This window comes from Formica exsecta, unplaced genomic scaffold (genome assembly GCF_003651465.1).
Source record: "Formica exsecta isolate Colony F162 unplaced genomic scaffold, ASM365146v1 scaffold352, whole genome shotgun sequence".
Lineage (NCBI taxonomy): Eukaryota > Metazoa > Arthropoda > Insecta > Hymenoptera > Formicidae > Formica > Formica exsecta.
This window is the reverse complement of record NW_021850773.1, coordinates 65,518-81,553: the sequence shown is the minus strand read 5'-3', so window position 1 is coordinate 81,553 and position 16,036 is coordinate 65,518. Positions and strand designations below refer to the sequence as shown.

At 32.7% G+C, this 16,036-nt stretch overlaps 2 protein-coding genes across 3 annotated transcripts in view; one reads left to right on the top strand and one right to left on the bottom strand.

The window, feature by feature from the left end:
• The window catches only part of LOC115238629 (otoferlin-like), a 33,495-nt gene extending 22,052 nt beyond the window's left edge, over positions 1-11,443 (top strand). The window contains exons 9-26 of the mRNA XM_029812618.1: positions 1,216-1,559; positions 2,170-2,480; positions 2,727-2,970; positions 3,134-3,370; positions 3,571-3,879; positions 3,951-4,103; positions 4,436-4,636; positions 4,718-4,969; positions 5,354-5,404; positions 6,415-6,722; positions 6,988-7,349; positions 7,732-7,917; positions 8,105-8,834; positions 9,218-9,388; positions 9,810-9,979; positions 10,223-10,541; positions 10,944-11,142; positions 11,216-11,443. Of these exons, the coding sequence (XP_029668478.1) occupies positions 1,216-1,559; positions 2,170-2,480; positions 2,727-2,970; positions 3,134-3,370; positions 3,571-3,879; positions 3,951-4,103; positions 4,436-4,636; positions 4,718-4,969; positions 5,354-5,404; positions 6,415-6,722; positions 6,988-7,349; positions 7,732-7,917; positions 8,105-8,834; positions 9,218-9,388; positions 9,810-9,979; positions 10,223-10,541; positions 10,944-11,142; positions 11,216-11,443 (4,775 nt within the window). The remainder of the gene's footprint in view (positions 1-1,215; positions 1,560-2,169; positions 2,481-2,726; positions 2,971-3,133; positions 3,371-3,570; positions 3,880-3,950; positions 4,104-4,435; positions 4,637-4,717; positions 4,970-5,353; positions 5,405-6,414; positions 6,723-6,987; positions 7,350-7,731; positions 7,918-8,104; positions 8,835-9,217; positions 9,389-9,809; positions 9,980-10,222; positions 10,542-10,943; positions 11,143-11,215) is intronic.
• Positions 11,444-12,706: 1,263 nt separating this feature from the next.
• LOC115238604 (guanine nucleotide-binding protein-like 1) lies at positions 12,707-15,584 on the bottom strand. 2 transcript variants are annotated; one of them, XM_029812571.1, is made up of 5 exons: positions 15,324-15,423; positions 14,518-14,828; positions 13,792-14,437; positions 13,162-13,584; positions 12,707-12,969 (listed from the first exon to the last, which is right to left on the bottom strand). In XM_029812571.1, exons 1-5 carry the CDS (start codon positions 15,421-15,423, stop codon positions 12,728-12,730), a joined length of 1,722 nt encoding a protein of 573 aa, XP_029668431.1. In that variant the 3' UTR covers positions 12,707-12,727. The 2 variants fall into 2 exon arrangements, with proteins under 2 accessions (XP_029668431.1, XP_029668432.1); XM_029812572.1 differs by having other exon boundaries at positions 12,728-12,969; positions 15,333-15,584.
• Between the last annotated feature and the right edge of the window lie 452 nt (positions 15,585-16,036).

Genomic DNA, 16,036 nt, shown 5'->3' with positions numbered 1-16,036 from the left:
TAAATATTTTAGAAGTACTTGATTTTTTTTTACAAGAAACATATATCTTTCTTTTTTAGTTTTTTAAAAAGACATTTTATTTTTCGTTAAAAAAAATAATTTACTCTATAACATAAAAAATATCATTAAACTTTTGTCTTGTATACTTGTATTATATCAAGTTATATTACTTCGATACTTTAATAAAGTTGAATAAAGTAATAATATATACATATAACAAGATTAAATGTTCTGAGCAAAGTATCAATTATGCCATTAAAAGTGAAATAAAGCATAATTGTATAGCTATTTAATTACATTAAGATTGCATAATACTCGGGCGCTCTTTTAATATGCTATTTTATCGATATCTTGCATTTATTTATCAAAGACAGACAAATGCTTTGTATTTATTCATGAATGCGCAAAGACGCATTTGATGAAATTATCAGTCTTAATGAAAACTACTCATTAATGCGCCCTGATATTAAAACTGTAATGCGTGGGTGAGGCGCATGGTTTTAGAGAATAAAATATCTATTGAGCGCATTTAAAAAAGACAATATAAGTAACTTTTTGAATGTATGGAAAAAATTTATTTGCTTTGGTTTCTGAATAGTAAACCGCACTCTATTAAAAAAAAATTAACTATCAGTAAAATAAAAATCGCAATTTTCTCAACTGTTATATGCTCCAAAAAACTCGGAAAAAAAATCAGTAAAATAAAAATCGCAATTTTCTCAACTGTTATATGCTAAAAAACACAAAGCCTTTCGGTTGCTTTTTGCAAATCTCTTATCAATTATCAGCTATTCTCTTTCTCTCACTATCTGTGATTTACTGTTATGTATTGTTTTTAACTGTGTGTAAACTATAAATTAGAACTGAGGAGTTCACTCAAAAAGATTAAAACATGAAAAATGTAACAACTATTACACATTGCATATTATTAACAATTCTTTTTTGATATTTTATTTTTATATATATAACCACTTTTCTCTAATTATAGTTTTTTGTGTATATATTTCAAATTGTTTTCCTTTTTTTTATAAAAAGGGACTTTAAAAAATATCAAATTTTAATAATAAAATTTATTAATTTTAAAATTACTTTTTTTTTTAAATAGCATTATTACGTATACTGCTTTTTAGAGTGAACTTCTCGAGTTAATAGAAAATTTCTCTCTTCTTTTAATAAATCATCACGAATCCACATCAGTGTGAACTTATATCCTAGATCATCAGTTTTACCACAAATGGGCTTTGCTCACCGATCCAGATGACATTACTGGTGGCCCCAAAGGCTACCTTAAATGCGACATAAGTGTCATCGGCAAAGGTGATACCGTAAAAATACCTCCGAAAAGCGAGAAAGACGAGGACGACATTGAGGGCAATCTCTTATTGCCCGATGGTGTGCCGATCGAGAGACAACGTGCGAGATTTATAGTGAAGATTTACAGAGCTGATGGCTTACCGAAAATGAACAGCAGTATTATGGCGAACGTGAAGAAGGCTTTCACGGGAGAAGTGAAAGATCTGGTGGACCCATACGTTCAAGTGTCTTTTGCTGGGCTTAGCGTAAGCTCCACGTATCTTTACAACGAATTTAATTAATTATAATATTGTAAAATCCAACAATATTTATTATAATATTGCTATAGTTTTAATCGTACAAACACTAGTTATAAAAACTTGTTTTATAATATAAATAAAAAAATGCTTATATATGATATAAATTTAAAAATCATAAAAAACTAAATATTAAAAGTGTTTGCATTTGAAAAAAGTTAAAACAAAGAGAGAAAAAATAAAAAACAAAATTGTATTTTGTAATATACACAGGCAAAGACAAAAAAATATAATTTTTATTATATTGTCACTCTCATAATTTATTTTATTCTGTATTTAAAATTTTTACCTTAGTAAAATTAATTGCCTTGAAAAATATACTGCTAATTTTATTATTAATTTATATATACTTATAGTAGCTAAATATAAACATATTTTATAACAGAAAATCATTTTTTTTTTTCTTTATCTTTTTGCGATTGTAAGAATCTTACAAGATTACGATTTCTTTCCACGTGAATATATTGTTAAATATACATTTTACAATTTGAATAAAATATAATGTTAAACATAGTGCACATGGAAACAAACCAGTTTTTTTCTATTTATGGGACTTTAGGGGAAAACAAGCGTGAAGAGGAATAGTTATGCTCCGGTATGGAACGAGCAGATAGTTTTCACCGAGATGTTTCCTCCTCTTTGTCAGAGGATAAAGATACAATTATGCGATAACGACCCAGTGCACGCCACTGTCATCGGTACACACTTCGTTGACCTAAAACAGATCAGCAACGATGGTGAGAAAGGTTTCTTGCCAACCTTCGGTCCAGCGTTTATTCATCTTTATGGCAGCATCAGAGATTACAGTCTCATAGACGAGCATTCAACATTGAACACCGGCTTGGGCGAAGGAATCTCATATAGAGCAAGGTTGTGTGTAACACAAAACATTATTTTATTATTATATAAATAATATAAGTAATATTATAATCATGTCGATTACATGAATAAATTATAATAAATTATAATTAATATTAGAATTATTAATAACTATATTAATAATAAACATGTAGACTAAATTAAAACTTAAATTGGAGATATTATAAAATTATTGTCAAATTCACAAGAAATTGCAACTTTGCTTTACTATCTGTCTCGGTTGTTGTTCACGTTTAGGCTATTGATAGCAATACGAACCGAGATTACCGATAATGTGGAAATGGCACCGTCGGAAGTCGAGATGGAACCAACGGTACCGGTCAATGAAACGGCATACGCGAGAAACGAGGAGTTCTTCCTGTTTGCCACGATCATGGATGCCACAATGATCGATAAGAAACTAGGCGACAAGCCAATGTACTTTGAAATATCGATCGGGAATGCGGGCAACGCTCTGGACGGTCACAATGAAAGTTTCAAGGTGAAAAATCTTACGCAATTGATTCTCGGAAAACCAATCAGCTGAAAAGATTTCTTATCAAAGAATATTATTTTAAGCAGATTTTCTTACAGAAGGTGAAAAGAAATATTCTAAAGAGATCAATTTCATTTCTAAAGAATGAAATTTGTTTCGCTTGTCGTAGATGTATGATGCAGGATCGAGGGGTGGAACGAGCGGGGAGGAGAACGATCTACAGGAAGTGCTCACTGGATCCTGGCAGAGTACCACACCGGCTAATAAACCGATGACGCATGATAAGATTTATTATTTTCTACCGTACTGGGATGACAAGCCGTGTCTTCACGTGAGAAGCACATGGCCGGATTACAGACGCAGAATGTATAACAGCAATATCATCGGCAAGATTATCGATAAAATGGTAAATTATAGCAGTTTATAGGTTTAAACTAATTAACCAGAAGTTGATTACTTAAAGCATTACCATGACGTATCAATGATGTTTCAAATATTTAGTTTTATTTTATCAAAATTACTTGATGTGTGCATTTACCTTAATCAGATAGTTATCTTCTCAAGAATATAAAGCCAATAATCGGATTTTCTTTGTATTTTCACTAGGAGGAAGGATTGTCGGAGGTGCAGTTGCACTTAGAGGACTCAACGTGCGAGAAGCTTCTAAAGAGTACCCTTGAAGAGCTGAGCGCCAACTGTAACCGATATGTCAGTATTAGCAAGTCTAGCGTAACCGGTCCAGGCGTCGGGAAGACGAAGTTGGATAAAGAGCGAGCGAAATTGTGTCAGCGGGAGCTAGAAAATATCGGGATCATGTCGCGCAACCTCAAGGCGCTTGTGACAAAAAGTAGCTTCAAGGAGAGATTGAAGACAGCTCAAAGCTATCTGCAGAAATTAAAGTTCCTCGTCGAGGATGTCAGTAGCTGTCATTCAAATGTCATCGTGCATGTCTTACGAAATAAAATTGCAAATCTCTCTTTTTACAGCCGCAAGATTCTCTGCCGGACGTTTTCATCTGGGTAATCAGTTCCGGTAGACGAGTCGCATATCAGAGGATATCATGTCGTGAACTCATCTATTCGGTGGTCGATGAGGAATGCGGTCGACATTGTGGGAAAGTGCAGACTATGTTCCTCAAGGTAAGTAAGTACACTAAAAATAATACTAAGTTTGCAAATATGCAACTGTACCTAAACGTACGATAGATTGATTTGGCTAAACTTAATAATAAACTTATGATACAGTTATTTTTTTACCTATATTTATCAGACATTTTTGCAAAATGTAATTTTAACAATTTTATATGTTATTTTATTTTATTATGTGTGTACAAAATTTATTATTTACTTTTCTTGCATTTAATGTTTAATGTACTTAAAGATTAAATCCTAAAAATTGAGACACATCCGGTTAACAGTTATTATTCAAATAATTTTGTGCTATTCTCGCGTTCAGTAGAATTCATATATAGCTTCCAGGTAAAAAGAGGTTCGGACCGTCGGGATGGGCGATTCAGACGAAATTACAGATCTACATGTGGTTGGGAATACTGAAGCACAAAAAGTACTTTATCCAGAATTTGCCGAAGGGATACGAGTTCAGTCACGAACTGAAGAACGTGGATAAACCGCGCGCTTTGCCGCCCATTATGCTTCACTATGTTCAGAAACATGTATGTATTTTTTTTTTTTTGACTCGCGCAGCTTTCCGAAAATAAATGCATAATCGTACGCCATACTGAATCGATTGCCAGAAATTTCAATTGAGGGCCCACATGTACCAAGCAAGATCACTGATCGGCAGCGACGCGTCCGGTCTTTCCGATCCATTCGCGAGGGTGATCTGCGGTGAATTTTGCAAGTGTACCCAGGTGATCGACGAGACCCTCAGCCCGACGTGGGACGAGCTGCTACTGTTTGATGACATTTTAATCTACGGCACCGCCGAGGAAATCAAGAAAGACCCACCGTCCATCGTCATCGAGCTGTTTGATCAGGATAAAGTGGTAAGTAAAGTTCGCAGTTTCTCGGGTTGATTATATATCTCTTTATTTCTCTATTTTTATAAATACCTTTTTTACGTTATATTATTTTTAAAGTAAAAATTGTAATAAGTGAAAAATCTATCCAAATGCCTTTAGAATAGCAATTATTTCGCGGACCTTTCAAATGTTGTTGCAATTTTATGCAATTTGTGCCATAAAATCCAAAATTGCTCAAGAATATTTAATGCATAAAAAAATCGAAGATTGAGAAAAATTATTTTGTTGTAATTAAATTCAAATACGACTATAATTAAAATTATATAACTAGGCAAAACGTGTTAGTAGGAAGTACTATACAGTCGTTTCTATATTGCTTTTATGATTTCGTAATCGTTCTTTTTGCAGAGTCATATTGTAGCTATGGACATAACACTGTATGAGGGCTCTGCTTCAACAGTTTGTATACAACATATTGACATTTACCTATACGATGCCGGATAACACGACGCACGTTATACGACACTCGCACCGGAAATACCGTAATTTAGCACGGCACTCGTTTATGTTAGGATATAAAAACACAAAGAGCAAGCAGATTCTTGTTACATCAACATTCATGAATATGGAATTTCGCAGATTGCAAGTTTCCAACTTGTGAAATTGCTGCGGTAGCCAACGGAAAGTCACATGCGCACACACACAACCGCACAACCGCAAATAACTTTTGCACAACACTTGGTTTTCTTTACCTTATACGGTTTCATGCTATTGTGAACAAGTACATTTCTCTGTCTATTAATAGCAGTATTGTAATTATAATATTTCTACACACGAAATATTTCCAAAGAAAAGTATGCATCGTTATCGGAAAGAAAAGCATATAATATCAAAGTATAAAAGCATATAAATTAAAGAATGTTGACAAAATTTTTTTTAAATAATATATCATAATTTGGGAAAAACACTCCTAAAAATATTTATTTATTTGAAAAACTTGTTAGTTAAAAAATTTTATGTTTAATAATAACTTATTTCCCGAAATCTAATTCACACATACAGAGTTGCCTTTTAAATGAGAATTAAAAAATATTCTATTAGTTATTTTATTGTGAACAAATATATGTTATCATTTAATAAATAATACATAATAATGTTTTTTATTGTAAAATAAAAATTAATTCAGATTACATAAAATTATAAACGCTATAATCTGTTTTCTCCAAAATGTATTCCCTCTTTTTTATAAATGCATTTATTTCATAGATCCATGTAATTTAACCTTTTTTGCATTTTCTCACGGTGTTCATGAATACCTTAACTATAAGTATATTTAAATCTACTGAATTTAAATGATATTTAAATCCCTCCTTCCACACACAATTTCCTGATATTCTCATAGTCACATAATCGATGAGTGACACTTTCGCCTCGTACGCATCGGAATTTCTAAAAAATCAATTTTTCAGGGAAAATCGGAATATATTGGACGAGCGATTGCCCGACCTCACGTCAAACTCGCCTCTGAGCCCTACACTCCTCCGCAATATCCGCCATCGTTGGAATGGTATGACGTCACTAGAGGTACCTCGAGGGCTGGTGAACTTTTGGCGGTCTTCGAATTGTTGGAATATCCCTCTACCAAAGATTATGGCTTTCCTACTCTGCCTGATGCCAAAGATCCCAGTTGCGGCTCTCAGATTCCAGGTTCCGGTCAGGATCAAGGCCCGATTCTTCCGGTGCCCGTAGGAATCCGACCTACTTTGGCGAAATATCGGTAATGCCGTTGGCTTTTTTATATTATTTGTTCAATCAAGATTTTTTTATATATTTTTTTAGATCTTGTTTTAAATGAAGATTAATGATCAAAATAAATTACATAGAACCGACACTATAGAAACGCGCGCGCGTTTCTCCTTCAACGTCACCGTATATGATTAATCTTTTTAGTACCGAGCTTTTATGCGGAAGAAAAAAAATGTATAAAATAAATGGTTTTTACATAACTATATAGACATAATAATCGTAATCAATGGTTTTAGAATCGAAGTGCTTTTCTGGGGTTTGCGAGATTTGAAAAGAATTCATCTTTTGACCGTCGATAAACCGCGTGTGGACGTCGAATGTGCCGGACACATTCTCTACTCGTCTGTCATAGCAAATGCGAAGAAAAACCCAAATTTCAACACGCCGATTAAATTTCTGGAATTGGAACTTCCCGAGCAAGAACTTTATCGACCGCCATTGACCATAAGAGCGGTGGATTGCCGGAGTTTCGGCAGATATACCCTCGTCGGTACTCACACCATCAATTCGATTCACAAATATATGTACTATCCTTTGACCAAAAGGGCAAAGGATGCTCAGGAGAGAAAAAAGAGCTTGTATCAACTACAATATACAGGTAATTGTGTAATTAATTTCGAGACTATGAAACTGCTTTGTAATTATGATAAATAGAACTTTGTGGAATAAATAGAAAAATTAATATAATATACATAATTTAAATAAGTATGATTAAATTACCGGAGTAATAATAATAGTTTCATTATTAGAGAATATATTTATTTTAATTATGAGATATATATAATAAAATATTCTCTTTTATTAAGTATTAAATTACTTATAACACTATATTTGAGTAGTAGTTACAAAAAAATTAAATTGTTATTTTTTTGTAAAATTATCGAATTAAATCAATTTTGTTATAAATATATAATTTTTTGTGAATTAAATCTGTATCATTTTTACCTCTTGAATTTCTAAGTTTTATATGTTTATTGTAGCTCTTGATTCATCTAAATCAAGATATCAACAAACATCGTTGCCTGATTCATTGACCGACTTGGAATCTAATAACGGTGATACCATTATTACTCTGGGATTCGATATAGGATGTGGTTCTACAAAGAAGGACAAAACGGAGCAAAACATACGTAGGAAGCAGAGCTTAGCCAATGACAACAGCATAGGTGTGTTCTGAAAGCTATATTTAATTATGTATTTAAAATCGAGAAATTTATTTAAGATTGAGATATTTTAATTAATATATTTTTAATAACTCTTTCTCTCAGGCAATATTCTATTATACATTATTCCACTAATTATATTTAATTTTAAATACAATCTATATAGCAGATTTCTTTTTAATATTTTTAGGTGATTTAGGTGCGTTAGAGGACGAAGATGGCTGTCAAGACTGGTGGACGAAATACTTTGCGTCCGTGGAAACGATGATCGAAGAGAACAAAGAACTGCGTAAGGAGAAATCCATATTCCAAAGCCAACCAAACGGAACGTTACCGATGCTCCTGGACGAAACTGTCGCGCAAAGCCAGTTAGTTGCTTCGGGCGAGAAGAATTCCGGAATTACCCATACGAAAAAATTGTTCGGCTTGAAATCACCGACGAACGCAACAAGATTCTCGAAGCTCAGCCCGAAGCACACCCAATACAATACCAAAAAGACCGCTCTCCTCAAGATTTATCCCGGAGAGCTGGAAACTCAGCTTGAATTTGAGCAGTTCAAGGAATGGTTGCATACATTTGAGCTATACCGCGGGAAGAAAACCGGCGACGAGACCGAAGACGAATCAAGAATTGTCGGCAGCTTCAAGGGTGCACTGAAGGTCTATAAATGGCCGCTACCCAAGGATCTGGTGAATCACACCGTGATGGGTTTCGATCCGCAGTACGGATTCTTTCAGGGTGTCCCGTCTAACGAGCCTATTCACGTCCTGGTACGGGTTTACATCGTCAAAGCTAACGATCTTCATCCTTGCGATCTGAACGGAAAGGCGGATCCCTACGTGGTCTTACAACTGGGAGGCAAGAGAATCAGCGACAAGGAGAATTATGTATCGAAACAACTAAATCCTGTTTTTGGAAAGTATGTGTTCTATATATATACTATAGCATTATAATAATGATATAATATTGCAATCAAGAATATTGATAATATAAAAATTTGGCTTAAAAATTATGGCTCATGAAAATTAAATTTTTATCGGGATATTGGCATTTTTTATTTTTACAAATTTCTAGTAAATTATGTAATTTAACTTTATTATGAAAAGCATATTGTTCATGCTTTGCAAAGCTTTTGTTTCTTTCTTTTATTTTATTTAATTTATTTTTCCTCTTATTTTATGTATAACTGTATATTTGCTCTTTTAACATTTGCGCATTCATATTTTTTTATCTCAAAAAACAAATTAAAGTTTCGTTCTTTATGCTCATTTATAATCTAATTGCGGAATTCGCGTTTTTAAGGTGCTTTGAGATCGAGGCAACGTTTCCACAGGACTCCCTGCTCACCGTGCAAGTCCTAGATTGGGACCTGGTTGGAACAGACGATATGATCGGGGAGACCAAGATTGATCTAGAAAATCGCTTCTATAGCAGACATCGCGCTACGTGCGGACTCGCGAAGAAATACGACGAGTGAGTCTAATGAGTAGCAATTATTACGACGTGCATTGCAAATAAATTTCAGGCTTCAGCAATTAAACAAATCGTGTCACGCAATTCGGTAATCTAACAGCGGAGCGACTTTTTTATCGCATCAGCAACAACCATTTATTTAAAACTGGCGAATGAATAAAATACGTGCTGTGATTTACTTTTAACGAGCTTTTCTGAATTAAAGATTACTTTTACACCGCAATCTCCTTTAATCTAATTTATGCTGAACCCTTTCTTTAAGAGTATTTATGTGTTATAATTATCCATATATATTTTCATATTAATATTTTATAAATTATACGTTTATGTCAACATAAGTTTATGTCAAGATAAGAGAAAAATTTGAAAACTTAAATAAAATTCAATATACAAAATTAATTAGATGTTATTTTTACTTCAGGACGGGATATAATAAATGGAGAGACGCAATGAAGCCGACTCAGATACTTTTGAAATTATGCAAAGATGGCAAAATCGATGGACCAGTATATTCTCACGGACGCGTTACAATCGGGAGAAAAACATTTTCCCTTTCAAATGAGGAGATGGAATATTACGTGCATACGAAGGGTATGTGGAAAGATTTTGATATAAAAGAATACGCAAGATTCTAAATTCGCAATTCTAACAATAAATTAATTATATATATTTCTACGCGATTATAATCTTTGTGTACATTTATTTTTTTATTTTATTATTCTATACATATTTATTTGTTAATTGTTATTATATATTATATATATGATTAATGGAGCTTCTAAATATGCAGTTCCGGTTACATTAATATAGAATTTTTTTTGATTATTTTTTCAGGAATGGAAGAACATCTTGCCTTAGCAGTTCTCCATCAATGGAGCAGCTTTCCGCGAATAGGTTGCGCTCTGGTACCCGAGCACGTGGAAACCCGACCGCTCTATAATCCGGAAAAGCCCGGAATTGAACAGGGAAAATTGGAAATGTGGGTGGACATGTTTCCAATGGATATGCCTTCACCTGGATCATCTATCGATATTTCACCTAGAAAGCCCAAGAGTTATGAATTGAGAATTATAATATGGAATACGGATGACGTCGTCTTGGAGGACGACGCCTTCTTTACTGGCGAGAAGATGAGCGATATTTATGTAAAGGGGTAAATTCCTCCGTTCAAAAAAAAAAAAATTTGGTTAAGATTTTTTTAAAAACAGCTGTTTAAATGTACAAGCAAATTGTTACATTTAGAAAACTCTAATGATAATTAATCAAAAATACGAATTCCTTACAATTGCAAATTATTTTCTCAAAATACTCTGAGAAATACATATATTAAGATGTTAAAAACTTTGTTACAAAATAGAGATATATGTGTTTGATGTAAATTTGTATTTTCATATTTTACATTTAATTTTGTAAAACTTTAATTTTTTAAATATTCTTAATACTTTTGAAATATAATTGTTTGTACATTTATTTAATAATTATATATTATATAATTATATACGTAAAGAAAAAGAGAGAGGAAAGTTTTATTTTACATATCTATTACTTTTAACAGCTGGTTAAAAGGACCGGAAGATTGCCAATCCACCGATATTCATTACCGATCATTGACCGGCGAAGGAAACTTCAATTGGCGCTTCATATTTCCATTTGATTATCTGGTAGCGGAAGAAAAGATCGTTATTAATCGTAAAGAAAGCCTGTTTAGTTGGGACGAAACCGAGTGCAAGATACCAGCGCGCCTAGAATTGCAGGTAATTCCGAACGCGTGAACAATCATTGCTTTCGCGATCTCGTTCCGATAGAAAATAACGACGCTTTTTGCAGGTCTGGGATGCAGATCACTTTTCTGCAGATGATTTTCTAGGTGCTATAACTCTCGATCTCAATCGGTTTCCCCGAGGAGCAAAGAACAGTAAGCTTTGCTCGTTGAGTATGCTGAAGACGGACGGCTCTGTGCCAACGGTCAACATCTTCAAGCAGAAACGTATAAAAGGCTGGTGGCCGTTTTATGTAAAAAAAGAAAACGAGGATATGGAACTAACAGTAAGTTGACAATTTTAACATAAAAAATAAATCTACAAAATGTTATATATATATATATATTTATATAACATATGTGATTATATAAAGTAAGATGGCTAAATATCTTAAGTTTATTTCTATAAGAAAAACCAAAGATAGTATAATAATATAATATAATATATATATATATATATATATATATGTATATATATAATAACAGTTCTTTCTTGTGTCTCTCTTTATATTTAATATCTTTTTATTTTTCTTTGCAGTCGACCAGACGCATCCTTTATGTGGTTTCTCAATCCGCTAAAATCTATCAAATACATAGTTTGGCACAATTACAAGTGGGCTATTTTGAAGGCTATAGTCGCAATCGGTTTGATCATACTTATGCTCTTATTCTTTTACGCAATACCAGGTTACTCCGTGAAAAAGATCTTAGGAGCTTAAATGCTACTCGTCGCAATGTATAATTGCTATTTTCGGTATATAGAGAACAGTTTTTGACGATTTGAAGGTATATATAATCGAATTTCTATATTATTACGTTTCACAAAATCAACATAAATAAATATATGTTATTGAATTAATTTCTTCAATTTTTTAAAAATGATGTTGATTTATGGAAATTAAAATTATTTTATATTAGCGATCAAATAAATGGACATTCGACTTTATAAAATATAAATGGATCTCAGTAGGGTTAATGAATATAGGATATTTCTCTGAGCCAACTTATATAAAAACCGTAATTGAGAAATATCTGCTTTATATAAAAAAATATCAGATTGAACAAAATATTTTTCGAAAAAGTAGAAATCGTTTATCTCTCTTGCATTGTTTCATATTATAATTGTCATAGAGTAGCAGAGATTATTTGTTACGTAAAAGTGTATTGTTGTAGATGATTTTAATAACGTATACTTTGTCTCTGTACGAGTTGTGCAATGATGTAGTTTATCATAGTTAAAAGAAAAAAATCTTTTCGATTATCAGTTCATAGTGGACCAAAGTAACACCAGAATAGTTGCAAACTAGAATTACATTGTAAATAATTCATGCGCACAGTGAAACAACAGTGGAAAACGAAAAAAGTATAATAGAGTAGTGGCTTGTACAAAATAATCTATTTTTACTCGTAATGTTCTGTCATAGTAATGATCGTGTTTCGCGGGCGAAAACACAGAAAGATCAGCCGACTATTCTCCATTATCATCAGCAGATTGCTCATTATATATTAAGAAAGAAATATATGTGTGTAAAAAGGGATAAAAATAAAAAAATCTGAAAGGCGTAAAATAATAAATCATTTTATTGTTCTGTAGACAACGCTGAAAACTTGTTAGCTACAAGCGGCATATCATTTTCCTCGCTCGACGATTCCATTGAACCATTATTCGTTGTATTTCGAGAAGATTTTTGTTCTTGCTTTTCGTTGTAGGTTTCTTCGTCTTCGGAAGATATATATTCAATTTGTGTATCGCGATCATCTCCTTGATTTCTAGCTTGAATCCATTTTACTATTTCAACATCTGTATGATTTTCCCATTTTTCTGGAAACAAAATTCATTAAAAAATGTACGTCATTTATCCCAAATATAATTTCTCAAGTGTGTGTATATGTGTGTATCTCTTTCATAATTTTTAAATTATGAAAGTATTTGCAATAATATATTTTACTGAATATATTTTTATGAAGATATTTATATTTTAACAAATAAAAAAGAATGAAGGGAGAGTAATACCTTTATCAATAGCCCAATTTGGCGGATATATGTACAAACAAATCTTTCCTTCTAACGCCATTCGTAACAACGAATTTGCCGCTCTATATGTGTCCAATCTAGCCGCTCGGGCCGTTATAAAATCCCTTTTCATAGCCCAACCATCGCAGATGTCCATAGCGGACCATGTATCATCATTCTCTGGATGAGAAATCCTCAACAGTTTCGGTAGATCCATCCTTTCAGCCAGAAACTTTACGGTCGTGTACGGTTCTCTGACTTGAGCGATCGGAAACGAGCCCATTAATATTTGCAACTGTTTTGGTACAGTTGAGGGAAAGACTAAACCAGGGCAATCACATAAGCACACGGTCTTCGTAAGATAAATAGTTTGAAAATGTTTGGTGTGGCCGGGTGTGCGAGACACGCTTACGACTTTTTTGCCTGCAAAATAAATAGATATCAGAGAGATTCATACTAACATCTCACATTTAATAGCAAATGTAACTGTTTGATGTTGAAGTTTGTCTGCTATTATAAATCTCAATACGATTTTATTTTTCTGACTTAGAATTAAAAATAATCACATTTAATATAGAATATAAGTATTTTTTTAAAATTGTTGATTATAGATTGAAAAATCTTGCATACCCATCAATGCATTCATTAAGGACGACTTTCCAACGTTTGGTGTTCCAAGGCATCCAATGGTCAGAATTCCATTTTTATATTTTTCGTGTTTGAAATAAGTAGTATCCTCCTTCTGTATTGTTACATTATCTTTATGGTCTATGTCATCTAGATCGTACTCCGAGTGCATCTCCTCCTGAATCTTCTCATGCCAGGAACTTAAATCGACCTTGTCCCTGACAATGTCTTTACAAGCCTCCAATAACTTTTGTGCTCCTTCCGCGGCCATCCGTAATTTTCCTTTACGACGTCTTTTCTTTATACCTTCCTCGTTGTTCGTATTACCACGAAGATTGTAAGTAGGATATGAAGTAAACATTAAAATATGTAATTTTGGATATTGACTGCGAAAATATTCCTTCCAAGCTACTACCAAGGCTGGAGGCGCTAAATCAACTTTGTTTAGTACCAAAATCATATCTTTTTGCAACTCGTTCGTCACATAATGGTACAAATATGGAGGAAACATCAGAACAGTGTATCGAATATCAACAATGATCAACAGAACATCCGACATCTCTAAGACTCTCCACAATTGTCGCCAGGTTTCTAAATTCAGTTCAAAGTAACTCAAGTTACCTAATTCTTCCATGCTCTTTAAGTATTCCTAAATACAAAGAATTATTAGGTAAAAATAAGTTCAACATAAGCTAGGATTTTGTTTAACACAGATTCGCAACTGCATACTGTGAAATATCTCTGTTCTCTTATATCTAATTGCTCTCTCGTCATATTAAAATCCCATGGAGGTCGCTTTGGTATATCAAACCCAGGTGGAAAATAATTGTCGGAAATTTCTTGATCCTTGAGGTTTACGGGCTCAATACTTCTTAAGGCTTGTTCCTTGCGTTTTCGCAATTCCTCGTTGGTTTCTTGAAAGAATTGTAATGCATATCTATTCCTTGAAGATTTATCTCTTGGTTGTTTATTTATCTTTTGTACTTGTTTTCCACACTCTGCATTGCTCGCATTGCTAGAGCACTCGTCCTCATCATCATCTTGATTTATTGGTAATATATAAATATACATATTGTTATTTTATCTTTCACAGTAATAATCATAAATTGCTATCACTATGATAAGAATCACAGATGTAAAATATGGTAAGTGATTTTATAATTAAAATATAATTTGCTAAAAGCAAAATATGTGCAAGAAAAAATATATTTCACTAATATATTTTCTAATAAAATTAGAAAGTAATATATTTAGTAATATATTTTTATATTTTAATCCCAAAAACAAATTTTTGTTATCTTTAAATTTACAAAAATTACAAATTTGTGTAAACATATATGCGATATATAAAAAGAGAGATAAAAAAATAAAAGATTTATCAATAGAGGAGGAAAGAGAAATAAAGAAATGTGTCAGAATATTCGTATAACATTTTATAGATAACATCTTAAAAATAATAAAACCGTTGGATACCGAGATCTTTTATTCTAAACCTTCCAAATGCCATTAAGTCTTTAATTAAGATATTGACATACAATATATACCGAGCCAAGTCCGTTGCCGTTGCTTTTTAACCTGCATTTGCAGCTTCTTGGCCTTTCCACTGAACGGAGTTTTTCGCCTTCCTTGAGGCATGTTTCCGCAACTTCTTTACTTCTCCTCAAGCACTCAACTCGGATTCTAAGTATCAATCGAATATAATCGAATATGATTTATTTATCAATTTATTAGCCTTGACTTTGTGATCAAAGCCACTATACTCTATGCCCAGTATTATATTACTTGCGGCATGGCGATCTGTCACTTCGGTAAGAAAGTAAATGCCTATCAGCTGATCGTCAGCTGATACAGCAGATAACTGAATAATCCATTTTAGAGCCGTCGGAACTACAGATTCATTTTTCGATGCCACGGTAAAACGGGCGATAAGTGCATGTCCATGCTAGATCCATAATTGTCAATCAAAAATGTGGAGAAATATTATGGATTTATTAATATTTTATTAGCTACGCGTGATGTTTTGTCATTCTAATATATATTATACGGACAGCGATAATAAGTTTTATTATTGAACTATTTTTATGTGCATGATAAATAATGAAATAATATGGTTTTGAATTATATAGCTTTTTATTATTAACTAATTATGTTATTATATTAATTATATTATTTAAATAATTTTTTAATTTATAAATTCAGTTGGATGCACTAGTGCGCACTGATGTATATTAAAAGCTATTATATACAA

What these genes read in the sequence shown, in the direction of transcription:
- LOC115238604 (XM_029812571.1), bottom strand. Translation starts at nt 15,423, where the DNA reads ATGCCTCAAGGAAGGCGAAAAACTCCGTTCAGTGGAAAGGCCAAGAAG. An exon ending in GAGAACAGAGATATTTCACA is followed by an intron (nt 14,438 to 14,517) that starts GTATGCAGTTGC and finishes CTTTGTATTTAG; the next exon opens with GAATACTTAAAGAGCATGGA. An exon ending in CTTAATGAATGCATTGATGG is followed by an intron (nt 13,585 to 13,791) that starts GTATGCAAGATT and finishes TTTATTTTGCAG; the next exon opens with GCAAAAAAGTCGTAAGCGTG.